The sequence below is a fragment of the Acipenser ruthenus genome, chromosome 1, assembly GCF_902713425.1.
Source record: "Acipenser ruthenus chromosome 1, fAciRut3.2 maternal haplotype, whole genome shotgun sequence".
In the NCBI taxonomy this organism is placed as follows: domain Eukaryota; kingdom Metazoa; phylum Chordata; class Actinopteri; order Acipenseriformes; family Acipenseridae; genus Acipenser; species Acipenser ruthenus.
In genome coordinates this window covers 44,755,066-44,772,640 of record NC_081189.1, presented here as the reverse complement: position 1 = coordinate 44,772,640, position 17,575 = coordinate 44,755,066, and the positions used below count along the sequence as shown (strand labels likewise).

Genomic DNA, 17,575 nt, shown 5'->3' with positions numbered 1-17,575 from the left:
TAGAACAGGATGAGCTGTTGGAAAGGCTGATTGCACATTGTGGGGAATCTGAATAGAGGTATAGGATAGTAATCTTTGAATTTAAGACCTGACACTTCGATAAAGCACTTGAGTTGTTGGATTGGTCTCCGTTCGGTCGCAGAAATGTCCGGTCTGTTCAAATCGTACTTAGGCTACTACAGTACTTTGCATGCAAAAATATCCTGCGTTTTCCGAAAACTTCAATCCATGTGTACAGTTGAATTCTAATTAGATTTTCTATCGTTAATCATGTAAAGACAGAAAAGTGACGTTTTCGGAAAACGCTTTGTCATGTAAACGTACTGATTGATGGTAATGAAACGTAATGATTTTACCTACACTGTCCAATTTCTAGCACAATGCTCACAGTGCGCTGTTTCAGTCAAGTCGAAAAGAACAATTTTCTGCAATATTTTTATACACAAAATTATAGCACCAGTCTGAAATTGTCCCTTCGCAATTAATATTAACCTAATGTGTATTCCTACTAGGAAGCATTGCCTATCTCTCCAGTTAGTGGAGGGGTAAATTGTAACCTGCTTTAGAGATAGCACCGCTGTTAAGTGAACAAAAGGGTTCTATTCCCTGCTGGTCCGGAAAGATATTTGTGTAAGTTCGCACAGTATAATATTTAACTACTATATGTGGATTTAGGGCCATGGGTGTCTGTTCAGCATTAAATAATACTAAATAATACCAGTTCATCAGTTATAGAAATTGAAATGTCTCATAAAGAAAACTGCATTGAAGGACAGAAAATGACTATTTCAACAGTTTATTTAACTGCACAGTAGTGTATATATATCTTGTAATCTTGTTCCTTGTAATCTTGTAATCTTGTTCCTTTGATCATTTTAAATGGACTATACATACTTGCAAAATGTCCAGTACTATTATCACCCATGGTGTAATAGGCAGTTTTAAACTGGCAATCCAGCCTACACTGTTAAAACCAAAGGGAATGAACTTTGAAAATACAATTTTGTATTATCTTTTTTTTCTTTAGCTCTTCAAAATAGTGATATTTTAGGATTAATGAATGCATAAAACAACACAAATACCTTAAGATTTGATGGATATTGTGACTGACCTTGGTGTACTTGACTTCCAGATCACTGACAGGTATGGGTAACCCAGGAGGAGCTGCAGAAGGATTGGGATCATGGTTTTGGGTATCTCCAGGTGTCGTGGTCATGTTGTGCTTATTTCCTGAAACGCAGAGTAAGTTTAAAGTGTTAGACGTACTGGAACTGTAGCAGAGCAGCACTGGACATTACATTCAGGAAGGTGGACCAGCGATAAAGGTTAATTTGCATAAGAAAACCTCATTGGACAAGAGTGCAAACACACTAGAACTTTGCCCTTATTGTATCAGAAATCTTAATAACTACAGTGTGACACAAGACTTATTAGGAGTGGAAAGCTCATAAAAGTTTTTTTTTAAGATGGAATTGCTTATGCAGGATCTTTGTTGAGAAATACTGTAGTTAACTTATTTGATGCAGCTGGACTTTTCAAAATGTGAAGGCCAATTTGAAAAAAGGGTTAACTGCAGTACAATGTTTATATATATATATATATATATATATATATATATATATATATATATATATATATATATATATAGAAAGTCTACACCCCCTTTCAAAATTTTCACCTTTTGTTGCCTTATAGCCTGGAATTAAAATGCATTAAAACAGTTTTTCTTTTTTCATTTATCTACACATCCTACCCACAACTTCCAAGTGAAAAAAATATTCTAGAAATTTGTAGAAAATTAATTAAAAATAAAAACTGAAATAACTTGGTTGGATAAGTGTCCACCCCCCTTGTAATAGCAATCCTTAATTAGCTCAAGTGTAACCAATTGCCTTCAAAATCACACACCAAGTTAAGTGGCCTCCACCTGTGTTAAATTGTAGTGATTCACATGATTTCAGGATAAATTCAGCAGTTCCTGTAGGTTCCCTCTGCTGGGTAGTTGTGGCAATGTGCAACGCCCCTGTGTGCATTTCTGTGTTGTATGTTGCGTGTGGTGTGTTAATGTTGGTGTATAGATGTGGCTGCACGGGATATAAATGGGTGTGTGCAGCACAAGTATTTAAAATGTATAATTTTACGTGCATTTAAAGTATTTAATATGTGAGCACGAGGTTGCACATAATTAATTCACGTGCTGGGATTCAAGTGAATAATTAATTAGTAATTGAATCCTGGCACAATAGTATATATAGATGCACATTTCATTCACTCGGGGTTGTGTGTTCAGGGCAAAGGAACAGGAGAGAGTGAGGAGATAATTAAAGTTAAAAAGCAACTGCTACGTGGTACGTGTTTGTTTAGTGTTCGTCCCTGTTTGTTAGTGTCTGTTCGTTTTGTTTGTCTATTTATTTTGGCCACAAGTGCCGTGTCCTGTGTTTTGTTTTGTTTTGTTCAACCTTTTTATTTGCAATAAACTGGCGCAAGCAAGCGCATTTACCATTTCATCCACCGTCTGTCTGTGTACTCCTTTCTGGTCTGACGTAACCACTAGAGCCTGCTTGTCACACATGGTGTCAGAACCGGGACAACAGCGCCTCCAAGACTCAGGCCAAAAGGAGTACTGTTTGTTTAAAATAATAATAATAATAATAATAATAATAATAATAATAATAATTAAAACAATTAAAACAATTTAAAAAATGGGAAAACACGGCAGAAGACAGCAACAGCAGGTGTGGAGAGAGGTCCCGGAGCATCCACAGCCCAGGAGGGAGGAGACAGAGCCTTTCCCATCCTCTGAGGAGATGCTGGACTGGGTGTCGGACCCAGAGTGGAACTGGGAGGACCTCCCGAAGGTTGTTGACCTGCTGTGGGCCAGAGATGGGGAACATTGGGAACACTGGGAACAGCACTACTACCCAGTGCCCTTTGTGAACCCGGCAGCCGTGGTGATCAACTACTTGGCTGCCGATATGGGACTGCCCCAGCAGGTTGACTTCCAAGTAGGAGGAGCCACACCTACCTGCACCCTCACTGGGCTAGAGGGAAAATGCCTGCTGTCCCCATCACCACCAGCAGAGGGAACATGCCTGCTGTCCCCATCTCCACCAGCAGAGGGAAAATGTCTCCTGTCCCCATCTCCACCAGCAGAGGGAAAATGCTTGCTGTCCCCATCACCATCAGCAGAGGGAACATGCCTGCTGTCCCCATCACCACCAGCAGAGGGAGAATGCCTGCTGTCCCCATCTCCACCAGCAGAGGGAAAATGCCTGCTGTCCCCATCTCCACCAGCAGAGGGAAAATGCCTGCTGTCCCCATCACCACCAGCAGAGGGAGAATGCCTGCTGTCCCCATCTCCACCAGCAGAGGGAAAATGCCTGCTGTCCCCATCTCCACCAGCAGAGGGAGAATGCCTGCTGTCTCCACTTCCACCAGCAGAGGGTGAATGCCTGCTGGGTCCACTTCCACCAGCAGAGGGTGAATGCCTGCTAGTATCACTTCCCCCACCGTTACCATCACGAGGAGAGGAGCTGGAGCTGCCTCTGCCTCCACCATCACCACCAGCAGAGGGAGCATGCCTGCTGTCCCCATCACAACCAGCAGAGGAAGAATGCCTGCTGTCCCCATCACAACCAGCAGAGGAAGAATGCCTGCTGGTTTTCCCATCACAACCAGCAGAGGAAGAATGCCTGCTGGTTTCCCCATCACAACCAGCAGAGGAAGAATGCCTGGTTTCCCCATAACAACCAGCAGAGGAAGAATGCCTGCTGGTTTCCCCTTCCAAGACAGAGGGAGAACCGCACCTGTCCCCTGCAAGTGAGGTAGAGCTGCACCAGTCCCCTGCAAGTGATGTAGAGCCACTCCCACCTCCGTCGCCAGGAGACTACATGCTGCTCCCACCTCCGTCGCCAGGAGACTACACGCTGCTCCCACCTCCGTCGTCAGGAGACTACACGCTGCTCCCACCCCTGTCGCCAGGAGACTACACGCTGCTTCCACCTCCACCGCCAGGAGCAGAGCATCAGGAGCTGCCTCTGCCTCTGCCACCTCCGCCAGGAGCAGAGCAGCAGGAGCTGCCTCTGTTTCCATCACCTCCACCGGCAGGAGCAGAGCAGCAGGAGCTGCCTTTGCCTCCTCCGCCAGCAGAGAGTGAATACCTGCTGGTTCCGCCTCCACCATTGTGGGAGGACTGCTTACCCCTCTCACCTCCACCAGCAGAGGGTGAATACCTGCTGGTTCCGCCTTCACTGTCGTGGGAGGACTGCTTGCCCCTCCCACCTCCACCAGCAGAGGGTGAATACCTGCTGATTCTGCCTTCACCACTGTGGGAAGATTGCTTGCCGCTCCCACTTCCAACACCAGAGGAGCTACAGCTGAGTTTCGCACCGCCCAGGGATGCCTGCCTCGCACCGCCCAAGGATGCCTGCCTCGCACCGCCCAAGGATGCCTGCCTCACACCGCCCAAAGATTCCTGCCTCGCTTCGCCCAAGGATGCCTGCCTCGCTTTGCCCAAGGATGCCTGCCTCGCTTCGCCCAAGGATGCCTGCCTTGCATCGCCTGGGGTTGCCTGGTGCTCCGCATCGCCTGGGGTTGCCTGGTGCTCCGCATCGCCTGGGGCTGCCTGTTGCTCCGCATCGCCTGGGGCTGCCTGTTGCTCCACATCGCTTGGGGCTGCCTGTTGCTCCGCATCGCCTGGGGCTGCCTGTTGCTCCGCATCGCCTGGAGCTGCCTGTTGCTCCGCATCGCTTGGGGCTGCCTGTTGCGCCGCATCGCCTGGGGCTGCCTGTTGCTCCGCATGGGTTCAGTCCCAGGTGGGGGGACACTGCTGTTGTACCCTTGAGCAAGGTACTTTACCTAGATTGCTCCAGTAAAAACCCAACTGTATAAATGGGTAATTGTATGTAAAAAATAATGTATAAAAAATAATGTAATTGTATGTAAAAATAACGTGATATTGTAAGTCGCCCTGGATAAGGGCGTCTGCTAAGAAATAAATAATAATAATATGGCCAAGACTGGTCAAAGTGTGCATGTGACAACAATATCCCAAGCACTCCACAAATCTGGCCTGTATGGTAGGGTGGCAAGAAGGAAGCCATTACTCAAGAAAGCCCACCTTGAATCCCGTTTGAAGTATGCAAAAAAACACACAGGAGATTCTGTAGCTATGTGGCAAAAAGTTTTGTGGTCTGACGAAATGCAAAGCGTTATGTTTGGCGCAAACCCAACACAGCACATCACCCAAAGAACACCATCCCCACTGTGAAGCATGGTGGTGGCAGCATCATGTTATGGGGATGTTTCTAATTGGCAGGGACTGGGGCACTTGTCAGGGTAGAAGGGAAAATGAATGGAGCAAAGTACAGAGAAGTCCTTCAGGAAAACCTGCTGCCCTCTGCAAGAAAGCTGAAACTGGGACAGAAGTTCACCTTTCAGCATGACAACGACCCAAAGCACACAGCCAAAGCTACACTGGAGTGGCTAAGGAACAAAAATGAGTGGCCCAGTCAGAGCCCTGACCTAAATCCAATCGAAAATTTGTTTCATGACTTGAAGATTGCTGTCCATCAACGCTCCCCAAGGAACTTGACAGGGCTTGAACAGTTTCGTAAAGAAGAATGGTCAAATACTGCCAAATCTAGGTGTGCAAAGTTGGTAGAGACCTATCCCAACAGACTGTAATTGCTGCCAAAGGTGCTTCCACCAAGTACTAACTCGGGGGGTGGAGACTTATCCAATTATGATCTTTCAGTTTTGTATTTTTAATATACAATTTTTTTCTCAATAAAACCTTTTTTCCCCTTAACAGTGTGGAGTATGGTGTGTAGATAAGTAGAAAAAAAATCCTCATTTAAATGCATGAAACTCTGAGGCACTGACACAACAAAATGTGAAAAAAGTTCAAGGGGGTGTAGACTTTCTATAGGCACTGTATATATATATATATATATATATATATATATATATATATATATATATATATATAACTTTCCATTTCTACTGATAAAACACCTGTAACTGTTTATTTCAAGCCTCCCTCCTCAGCTGTTTGATACTGTGTAAGCAAATTGTGCCAAGGCTCAAGGGAAACCAGTTTCTAAAAGCTGTGAAAGCTTTTTACCCCAAAGTGTACATTACTTAAAAAAAAAACTTTTACAAAAAATAAATAAACACAATTCAATTAGTATGTAAGGTATTTCAGTACAGTAAGGTTGTTATTGTGGAATTAAGTAGGTACACCATGAAACAGAGATGTCATGTGCTGTCTATATAAGGCCTGGAACAGTTCTATATCAGTTAGTTTACCATAAAATGTCTATAGGCAAAATATATATTGGTGTTTAAAAGAGGTATGATATTTGGTTAATGACTTGTCTGGGTATCTGTATTACAAAACTAAAGGATAGGAATAGAATACATCAATAGCAACGGCAATAGCCAAAACACTGAATGCAGGCAGTGAGCAATATGTTGTACATTAGATCAGATCAAGACTACTTGTGATCACAAACCTGGAATTGCACTAACTAAACCATACATAAACCCAGATTTATTTTGAGCCTTCTGAAATACAGTAAATCCAAATGATTTAAACCTAATTCCACTATGGAAGCTTTTACTCCTGTAGAAATACCTTTGTAGGATTCAAAATCACTTTTCAGTGGTGCAGAGAATGGTTTGTTAATATGTGAAAAATAACAAATCTGAAAAAGAAAAAACAAAGTATCCTAAAGGTGCATTTATCTCCTATTCTGATGCATCACAAATTTATTTTCTAGAGTACTGTAGTTAAATATTTGATTTAAGTATTTGGGAAAAAAATAAATATCCCCTAATCTTTGAAACAAAGGGATATGCTTAGTGCATTGCACTATATTAGTAACAGATAATGTCAGCTTTCGTTGATGATATAAGCACATCATTTTAATCCCTTAATGTAGAAAGACAGCCAGGAGAAGATGTTTATCTGTCACCCACCAGTCTGAGAGTGTTTCTCTTGATGACTTAATTATCTCTTAATGTTCAATAAAAAAAAGGTTTAGATTTAACAGATATTACATTTACAGGGCACATTTTAGTTAAATCATGTCTCACAATGTTTGAAGCAACTTTGTAGGTAATATTTTAAAGCTATTGTCCCCAAATTGTTCAGTATGTTTTGCCTGTGTTGCTTAAACTTTGCTCAAGGGGACACTGATTGTCTTGTGTTTTAACAGAGATTATTAAAATCTCTCAAAACTCTTACAAATTCAGCCACAATATTTTACACATGAAACTCATTGAATGATTTCATTTATTTATGTTAAAAGTAAAAGTAAACCAACCCAACTGAGTTAATTTATCTCAATGCATGTCTGTCAGTCTGGAATAGTGTTTTTTTTTTACTACTATAATAAATAATAAACTTTCAGAACTAGAAGATAAAAACTAAGAATGTTAACACACCTAAATGGTTATTATTATGTTCTGAAACATTTACTTTCAACAGCTTTAGTTTTGTTTAGAAAATCAACAAGTGCCCTCTATACCAGTCTGGCTACACTTCAAACTGAGATCTTCAAAGTGTCCTGATAAGTCATAGGATCATCTCATAAGAGGCACTGAAATCTGAGGTAGGTTTCTATATCAGCTCTGCTAGCAGCTGACAGAAATGATGATCATCTTGAGGGGACTGGGGAACTACCGAGAATGTCACACGTTACTACTGGTTTTGTACACTACAAAGTGTTATAGATTATCAACATGCCAAATTATTTTACATTGGAGGTGTTACCCTATAGAATAATTAACTGGCTGCTGAAAGGGACAGCTGACTACTCCATGTTTTTAATTGACTTTAATTAACAAGGTGTGTTCTTTTTTTTTTTTTTTTTTTTTTTTTTCAATGTTAATGTGTACATACTGAGAAAAAAAAACAAGTAAAACACAATGGATTATATTACTTAGATATTTGGTTCTAGTAAAATTCTAGTTAAAGACTATTAAGAATTGTAGAACTGTAGTAATTGCTTTGGAAATACATATCCTTATTATTTTAAACACAAACACATTTTTACACATGGTCTCATGGATTGCAACTAAAATTCTTTGAATTTTAAATCGTACACTTTATACTGTAGGGTTTCCAATATTTAGGTTATAAATAGATGGGTTCTTGTCACTGTTCTTGGATTTTTAATCATTAAGCCCTGTAGTTGATGATTGTTGTTCCTATCAACATTTCTATTTGTATTGAATCAAAGCCAGCTTTTAATGTAATAGTAGAACTTGCCATGCCTTTGTAACACTAGCAAAACCTGAGAAAGATAATATTAGTATTATTACCGATAAGGAATTGACAGATAACAGCTTTAGAGAAGTACATTACTGTATTGAGTGAGATTTACAAAGAACCCTTACAGAGTGCTTGTTATTCATTGTTAATGTGCTACTTCATACCCTTGACCATTATCCAGTGTAACAGAACAACTTGTTGCTCACAGATCATCAGTTCAAATGCATGTTCAAAAAGCATAACTCCCCATTGTTTAGAACAGAGCTGGACGTCCTTCTTGGCTAAAAGAGCCATGCCAACCAGACAGAAAATCACAAACAAAAATAAAATGAAGCTAATTTCACACTGCAAACGTAAATAGATTTGGTTTACCACATCAGGTTTTAACAGATTTAGCTAAGCCTCTGCTTTAGTATTTTTGAGCTAAACGTGTTCGTTTTGTTGCATTTTGACTGTACCTTTTACCAAAGACAACCTTATGTCCTTGAGTTCTGTATTTATAGCCTTACAGTAGATGGTATACTTTACTTCTAAATAAAAAAGAGCCATCATTTGGAGTTTAACAAGTCATATATGGCTCAAGACTCATCAGTTGTTTCCCCCGACAGAAAGTAAAAATATGATTTTGTTTATGCATAGCTTTGTATTGCATCTTTTTTTAATTGTGTAAATAAATACATTATTAAGCCCTGTAGCTGATAAATGCTCATAGCAAAAACAATTATGTTTTTGTTGTATCAGTCAGGCTTGCCTTTGTAACACTGTAGCAAAACCTGAGAAAGATAATGTTAATATAATTAACGATAAAGACCTGAGAGATAAAAAGCTTGAGCAGTACATTACTGTACTGAGTGAGATTTACAAAGAACCCTTACAGAGTGCTTGTTATTCGTTGTTAATGTGCTACTTCGTACCCTTGACCATTAAACAGTGTGACAGCTCAACTTGCTGCTCACAGATCTGCAGTTCAAATGCATGTTCAAAAAGCATAATTCTAGTTGTTTCCCTTCACAGAAAGAAACATTGTGTTCCTGGTTAATGATTATAGTTTATCTCTTTAGGCAACACTATTCAAAGTCAGCTTGCCACATTTCTAACCATTTGTCACACTGAGCAAATCTGTAAGAGTTGCATGTAGCAACATGTGCAGACTATTTTGCTATCTCCAGAAAATCAGTACATATTTGGCTGTAGGTTAAAAAGTCTCAGATGTTTCAGTTTTTCACATTGTTCAAAACTTCACAAAGCCTAACAGCCTAACAAAGCCTTTATTATGAAGATTTTTATTTTTAACATTGATACTTTAACATGTATGATCATATCCTGACATGTTCTGAACTATGAAGGTCTGACCATACTTATTTTATTTTTAATACACTGAAAGCTCATTGTAGATTTAACTACAACTGTTTAAATAAAAAAGGTAAACTTGCAAGTACAAAAATATATGTTCATACCTGCATATGAAATGGCTTCAAGTGAAATTCAAATTGTAGAATAATACAAAATTTAAAATGTTACTTATAACTCTGGCATTAAATAAACATTTACAAGAACAACAGAAGGAAACTGGCCTTCTAATACACAAGAACAGATGTGTCTCTTACCTTTACAGGCAGAAGATGTTTCCCCGACTCTGTTTTTTTCAACTTCGATAGCTGACATCTCTCTGATGTCTGTGTGCCGACACTAAAAACATATGCCTGTGTAAAACCTCTATATATACACTTGCTGCGGCAACTTGTAGAGTCCACTTCTTACTTCAAGCCAACGTTATCAAGTGGTGTTACTCACAGGCGCAGATGCTTCAAGCAAACACTTAATCTGCATTGAATTGGAACCAATTCACATGATTCACTTGAAAAAGAAGCTTATTGTACATAGCTAATGAAAATACCCGCAGCTATTGCACGTACCATTTATTCCTCTGACCATGTAATGTGTATTGTCATTTTGACGTGTGGGCCACTTCTCTTCTTCCATCACCTCTACATCAATCCAATCCACTTATTTTTGCCAAAAGGGAAATTTATAAGGGAAGGTTTTTACACTAAACCAGAATATGCACGCCAGTTTGAAGACAGTGAAACGAATAATTGGGAAGATGTTAACTTTGATAAGGGAGCCCCACTGGCTTGCTGTCTCCCTAAAACAATAAGATCACATAGTTGTGTCTGGCACTTTCCTATTTTGGGTTCTTCTTTGTGAAACTTTGTGAGCTCTTTTCAAAACGATTCACAGGCTTGGGCAACATAACCTTCCTAATTAACCCTAGTTAAAATAATGAAATGCACCACTGTGTCATAATGTTTTGGAATTTGATGATCTTTAAACAAAACAAAGGCCAATTTGTTGGGATTGTTTTCCTTGAATTTTCTTTTGTTAGAGTATGAAGTACCGATTTATTTGAGGTAGCTTATTTGTTTTCAATTACTTGGTGCCTTTTATTTCTTTTTTTTAACTCAGGTAGCAGTCAAATATGTTTTTTGTTAAAGCTTAATATGGGACACTGAGGGAATACTCTGAAAATGAACATCTCACCACATGCGCTTCCCTTTTCTCTGTCTCATTAAATAAAAGTCTTACTCTATGTCTTTATTAACTTTACCACATTAAATTAACAATGAGTAGAAAAATGAATACAACTTGAATTCAGTATATTTCATGTTACATATTTGTTTGTTAAAATGACATTATTACTAATATGTATCGCACATGTATATTGTTAAAATGCAAAAAAAAAAAAAAAAAAAGATTTGATATGCAAGTGTGCAGTCTGCAGTGTAAATGGTTACACTGCTAATACATTTGATGCAATTAGAAAGCGTCAAACACAAAAGGTTCCCCCCAGGCAGTAACGTTCTCTGAATTCAGGCACGGACATCAATTATGCCTTCATTACTGTAATAAAAAGCAACACAAAAATCTCAAGTGAACATATTTCCTGATGTCTCTGCATCTCTTATGTTATCTCTAATGTGTTGAATCTTATGGCATCACTAATGACGTTGGGAAGCAATCTCTGTCTCCAGTCCTTATGGAAATCAAATGAAGCGATGGGCTGAAGCAGGTCAGAGGAGGCGCTGAGTCCTGACAGATGAAGGTGTTGGCTGATTGAATCTGAATCAAGCAGACATTTCTCTGGAAGGAAAAAGAGACAAATGGATCAGCTGGCTCTAAATTTACTGTAAAACCTAAAAAAAAATGCTTTTGGTCGAATACAGCACAAGATTTACTAGGTATAAATAACTCTCATGAGAGACACTAAGCACATAGAAAGAACATGTATTAAGGTGATGAACAACAGGGGTAAAGGCCAATTACACAAACATTAAAAACTGAAATTATATTTCAAAGCAAAACAGCCCCCAACAGAAGCAGCAGTACAGACTTACAACAGTACAACCTTCTCAATGTGTTTTGTTCTTAATCACCAAAACCTAAAACAAACAAACAAAAAATGCTTTTTTTATAAATGTGGTTTTCTGTGTTTTTACATGTGGAATTAGGGCATCCATTGTTAGGGTTAAACAGGGTGATAGGGGCATTTTGATACTCCCGTCCTGTTTAGCTCTAAAAGAGATTATGGGAGCTATATTGAGGTGCAATAGCAAAGGCATATTCTCCAAAAGGAAAGGTTTTTGATGGTATAAAACCAGAAAGAAAGCCATTCAGAGCAGTGAGTGTCTTGCCTGTATTTTGTCATTGGAAATGTTGCACTTACCGGGCATCCTGGTGTGGCTCACCCTCTGTCTCTTGTTCTCTTTCGATAGGTGTTCCCCAAGGCTCAGTCCTGGGACCCCTCCTGTTTTCTCTCTACACCCACTCCCTGGGTCCCCTCATCTCCTCCCATGGCTTCTCATATCATTTCTATGCCGATGGTGCCCAGATCTTCCTCTCCTTTCCCCCCTCTGACCCTGACGTTTCCTCCTGTATTTCTACCTGCCTCTCGGCCATCTCCTCCTGGATGCACTTGCATCATCTCAAACTGGACCTCTCCAAATCAGACTTTATAATTTCTCTTATCTGTAATGTGCTATTTTATAATGTGATATTTTGTCATGTGATACTTTGTACTGTGATATTTTGTAACAATTGTAAGTCGCTAAGGGCGTCTGTTAAAAAACAACAAAATAATAATAATAATAATAATAATAATAATAATAATAATAATAATAATAATTTACCTTTGCTTTTGCAGCTGCTTCAGATAGGATCCATGACAACTTTAAAGCCACAATGTAAAGCCTATTTGCACACTCTGCAATCTCAAACTTTTTATTAATTTAACAGACTGTTTTTTAGTGACACAAGGTAGAAAAAAACAACCAGAGAACAGGCCTGGCTCCCTACTCTTTCCTAGCAGGTCGCATGGCGGATCTTTCACAGCCCACTCCTCCAAAGCGAATGTTGCATAATAATGTGCACTACTGGTCAGAACATGTTTTTCTACAACTAGCCACTTTAGTCTTAAGTATTTACTAATGGATTTTACAATAAGTCATTTACAGAACTGCAATATTCATTCATACAGTATTTGTCTAAGTTTGCCCCCAAAAAATCTTTTTTCCCCAGAGGTTTCTTCCCACTAAAGGGATTTTCCTTAATTACCTGGGTCTATGTTATGCTTAAGGTCATTTGCTTTGAGTGGTTCTGCCATTTTACTTTTTTTTTAATAAATTGTGGTGAACCTGTGAGCTAAGACTCAGTTTTCAGCTGGTAACTGTATACAAAGCGCTATTGATAAAAAGCAATATTTTATCATATTTCCTTTCACAGAAGATATGTCTGGTTATGCTGAGATACACAATTAGGCAGAATGATTCTATGAAGGCCAAATCACTTTGATGTTGCAGCAACACATATAAAGGCACACAGCATGATCAAAGACACAATGTTTTGTGAAGGACAAGGTTTTCACATTGAAAAAAACACTGAGGAGTTTTTAATTTGGGTCCAGTATTGCAGTGGGACTAGATATCAAGAGAGTCCTAACAATATCTACCCAATGATTTCTATTTTGTTGGAATATAGATGTTAGGGAAACTGAATCATTGCAAAACCTTTTTTTGGCTAATTAGTGTGCTATTTGCACAAGAAGAAAATATCTGTGGACGGTAAGTGCTTTGTTTTTCAAAGCTTCAGTTTAAGTCACCATAATGGTTTTATGCTACAAATTCAATTTCTGAAAATGGATGAAAGTTATAATGTGCCTGACACCATTTTAAATATCGTAAGCATCTGTGTGCTCTGTTGTTTTACACTACATTGACAGATCTCATTCCTTCACATGAGTGGTATTCTTCCCAAAGCAACTCTCAAACCTTGCCAACAATCCTAGCCACTTGGTATTGAATCTGCTGTAAATGAGTACTAAAACACATTTGATTTCCTGAGCTGTAATCATTGATAACATTTGAAAAAATGATACATCAATAATGTGTTAAGCCGTCTCAGGCAATAGGTTAACATATAACCTGAAAGTACAACAATTTACATTTTTGAATAAATATTAAACTCCTGTAGAAATTGGAGGACACGTGAGTTAGGACAACGAGGTATCTAAGCAAGCTGAATGCTGTAGAGATTTTCTGGTCTGAGCAATGTAACTATTAAAGGACTGACAAGGGTCCAGAGACCAACATCTTATGTCCATGCCGAGGTGGGAGTGGTAAGAAAAATGCCACTCAAGTTACATTAACAATAAACCAGTGTATTTATGAGATTTAACCATATGCAAAAAATCCATTAAGAAGAATGTGTGTGCACATTTGAACCAAAATGATGTGCTAACAGTGAAAGGTGAGCGAGAAGGTTCTTAGATTCCTAGTGTCAAGCAACGGGTACTGCAAGAGATGCTCACATTCTTTACTTTTCTCCAATATGTAACAAGATGATGTGCACTCTGTATTTTGTTTTTATTTTTTTGCATAAATAACATTGTTGCTGAAATGTGTCATGCCATTGTTCCTTTGAAAGGATGCACTTCTGTAATAAGAAAGTTTACAAACGAGAGGAGGCCATTCAGCCCATCTTGCTCATTTGGTTGTTAGTAGCTTATTGATCCCAGAATCTCATCAAGCAGCTTCTTGAAGGATCCCAGGGTGTCAGCTTCAACAACATTACTGGGGAGTTGGTTCCAGACCCTCACAATTCTCTGTGTAAAAAAATGCCTCCTATTTTCTGTTCTGAATGCCCTTTTATCTAATCTCCATTTGTGACCCCTGGTCCTTGTTTCTTTTTTCAGGTCAAAAAAGTCCCCTGGGTCGACATTGTCTATACCTTTTAGGATTTTGAATGCTTGAATCAGATCACCGCGTAGTCTTCTTTGTTCAATAGATTCAATTCTTTTAGCCTGTCTGCATACGACATGCCTTTTAAACCCGGGATAATTCTGGTTTCTAGACTTTTGTGTGCACGAAATTAAGACATAATTACTTTTATCTCTGTATCAGATAACTTTATTTAGTTTTTTGCTGTTCACATTGCATTCTTCTGAAATCAGTTTAACATCTTTACAACACATTCCACACACCATTTATTATTATTATTATTATTATTATTATTATTATTATTATTATTATTATTATTATTATTATTATTATTATTTATTTATTTATTTCTTAGCAGATGCCCTTATCCAGGGTGACTTACAATTGTTACAAGATATCACATTATTTTTACATACAATTACCCAGTTTTACAATTGGGTTTTTACTGGAGCAATCTAGGTAAAGTACCTTGCTCAAGGGTACAGCAGCAGTGTTCTCACCTGGGATTGAACCCACGACTCTCCGGTCAAGAGTCCAGAGCCTTAACCACCACTCCACACTGTGGGTAATCATCAAGCATCCTATAGACTCCATTTTGCTGCCAGGTTTCTCTGTGGCCTAAGGTTGCAGTGATGCAGTATTTTTCACATCATGATACTAGCAAAACAGAAAAAATCATGATAAAAGATGATCTGGTCATAAGATTTTTTTTTTCTATTTGATTTTTTTTTTTTTTTTTGGAAAAAAAGGAACAGTTGTACTAATATCCACAATAGCAGTAATACAATGTCAAACAATGACCTACTAAATATATTTCATTGAAATGTATTCTATAAAAGTAGTAATTTAATGTTGAATTGAAAAGCAACAATAAATAAGGTCAAGAGTCACAACTAAAGCAGATCAAAATATATAAATATATAAATATACAGGTCACTCCTTGGATATTTGAAAAGAAAAGAACATGTTTGTCCATCACATAATGTATGTAACAGAAACAATTCATTTCATAATTGTATTTAAATACAAACTCACTAGTTACAAAGTTACTAATACTAAGACCAATGAACCAAGGAACACTGAACACTGAACACTCCTACACAGGATTACACATGCACACAAGATATTGTTCTATTACTGTTATACCAAAGGGGCATTGTTTTGTGTCATAATTTGTCTAGACTGTAGACTGTTTCAGTAGTATTACAAGATATGATTCGTTTTACAAATCGTTTTGCTTATTACAGGAAGGGGCCATTCATAATTTTCCCTTAGAGGGTAAAATGATTGGCATTATGCATTAAACAACAGAGCAAAGAAGTATACTGCGAAAAAAAACAACATGCATGGTGGCCGTTTGTGTGCTGACGCAATAACAAACAGCCACGCCTGCATGAAAGTTTCACTTCCACAAGGAACATTTCTGTTTATTCTGTTTGGACAGATTTTTGTTGATTGAGACACACCATGAGCCAGATTGTAGCAGGGGTGTAGAAACATTTGCCATAATCATCATTTGGGCCGACAGGTCAATCCAGAGAAGCTTGGATGGAAGCGTCAGTAACAAGCTGCTTCCGGGGCATTGATATGCTTATTGTGTACTTGCGTCTGTCACCCATGTCAACCGTGCTTTATCAAAAGCAGTGTGAAATCACGTACCCAACCTGCATGACACTGGGTCCTGACCCGGGTAGGTTCTGACCCAGGTAGAGCATGCTAATGTGAAAGGGACTGTAGATGCCTGACTGACCATACTCCTAAGGAGTTGTTAGCTACACTGGGGAAATGGTTAAGTTTGAGTTTTGTTTTCAATCTAATTCTTACCAAACTTTAGGAAAATATTATAGGAACTGCTTTTTCTAAAGACACAACTTACTTACAGTTTGCATTGGAACAGACAATGTCAGCCTTAGACTGAAAGTGTAGTGCAAACAGGAACTCCACAGCAAGTAATCAAGTTTGTAATATGAATATCTGGAAACATTTTGCTATATACAGTATCACATTTTATAAAAAATAAATGTTATGCTATGTTTCATTTTTTACAATTTGTAAAAAAAATGCCAGAGGGTGCTAAAGACTTCAGCATAACAAGACTCACACAGACACCTCCCAGCAAAAAAGGGGTAAAGATTTGTTGAATATACTAACTTGCGTGTGTATGTTAGAGGATTTGGAGGATTTGCAGAGTATACTTACCTGAATACCTTCTGATATTCATTTAAACACAAACAATGGATACATTTCACTGAAACTAAAGCGATGTGTGATGCTAAAAGTATAATCAGCCTGCGCTATGAAGCACAAAGGCAACATTTCTATTATACTGCAAGATAAAACAAAATGTATTTATTTGTTTTTTTCCTGATGTCTTTTTGTATTCAAATTGATGTGACAGATTTAATTTCTTTTTAAAGTCTTACTATAGCTTCAACACACAAAGAAATATGACAGCAGTACTCTGGGAGAGGTCTCATCAAAGGCTTTCTCCTCTTTATAAGCCCCTGTGCCACTGGGTTTGCCAGATTATTAATTCAATATTTTTTTTATAGCTATCCCTGCAGTAGAAGCTGGTGTTAAAATACAACTTAGTTTGTGCATTTTATAATTCCCGTGAGGCGTGTGAGTAATAATGGAATTTTACGTGTAACCAAATATTTTGTTTTATTAATATTATTAATTACACGATAAAATAAAAAATGAAAAAAAAGAATGGCGTGAGGGAGGGGGTGCTGGAATAGATAATAACAAAAAGAAGGGTTTGTAATCTCCTCTGTCCTCTTCGCAATATCCCCAAACATAAAAGGGATAAAAACAGAACAGAAAACGTTAGTGCATATTCCAACACCGTGCCAACAAGTATAAACAAACCAAGCCAATGCTTAGTGCCTCCCTCAGGCCCAGTAACCCCGCCTATTCTTTCTAGGACCAACCCCGAACACAGTAGTAAGTTCCCTTTTGTATGCAACGCCCCACCCCTGTAGTCAGTGGAACACCAATCCCCAACTGACAAGTGTCCTTATAA

At 38.6% G+C, this 17,575-nt stretch overlaps 1 protein-coding gene across 1 annotated transcript in view; it reads right to left on the bottom strand.

Annotated features, from left to right (window-relative positions):
• Nucleotides 1-10,036, bottom strand: part of LOC117421379 (aldehyde dehydrogenase 1A1-like) — a 54,563-nt gene extending 44,527 nt beyond the window's left edge. Inside the window, exons 1-2 of the mRNA XM_059025621.1 lie at nt 9,886-10,036; nt 1,112-1,230 (exon numbers count right to left, since the gene is read on the bottom strand). Coding sequence (XP_058881604.1) covers nt 1,112-1,230; nt 9,886-9,943 — 177 coding nt within the window. The 5' untranslated portion in view covers nt 9,944-10,036. The remainder of the gene's footprint in view (nt 1-1,111; nt 1,231-9,885) is intronic.
• Nucleotides 10,037-17,575: the final 7,539 nt, after the last annotated feature.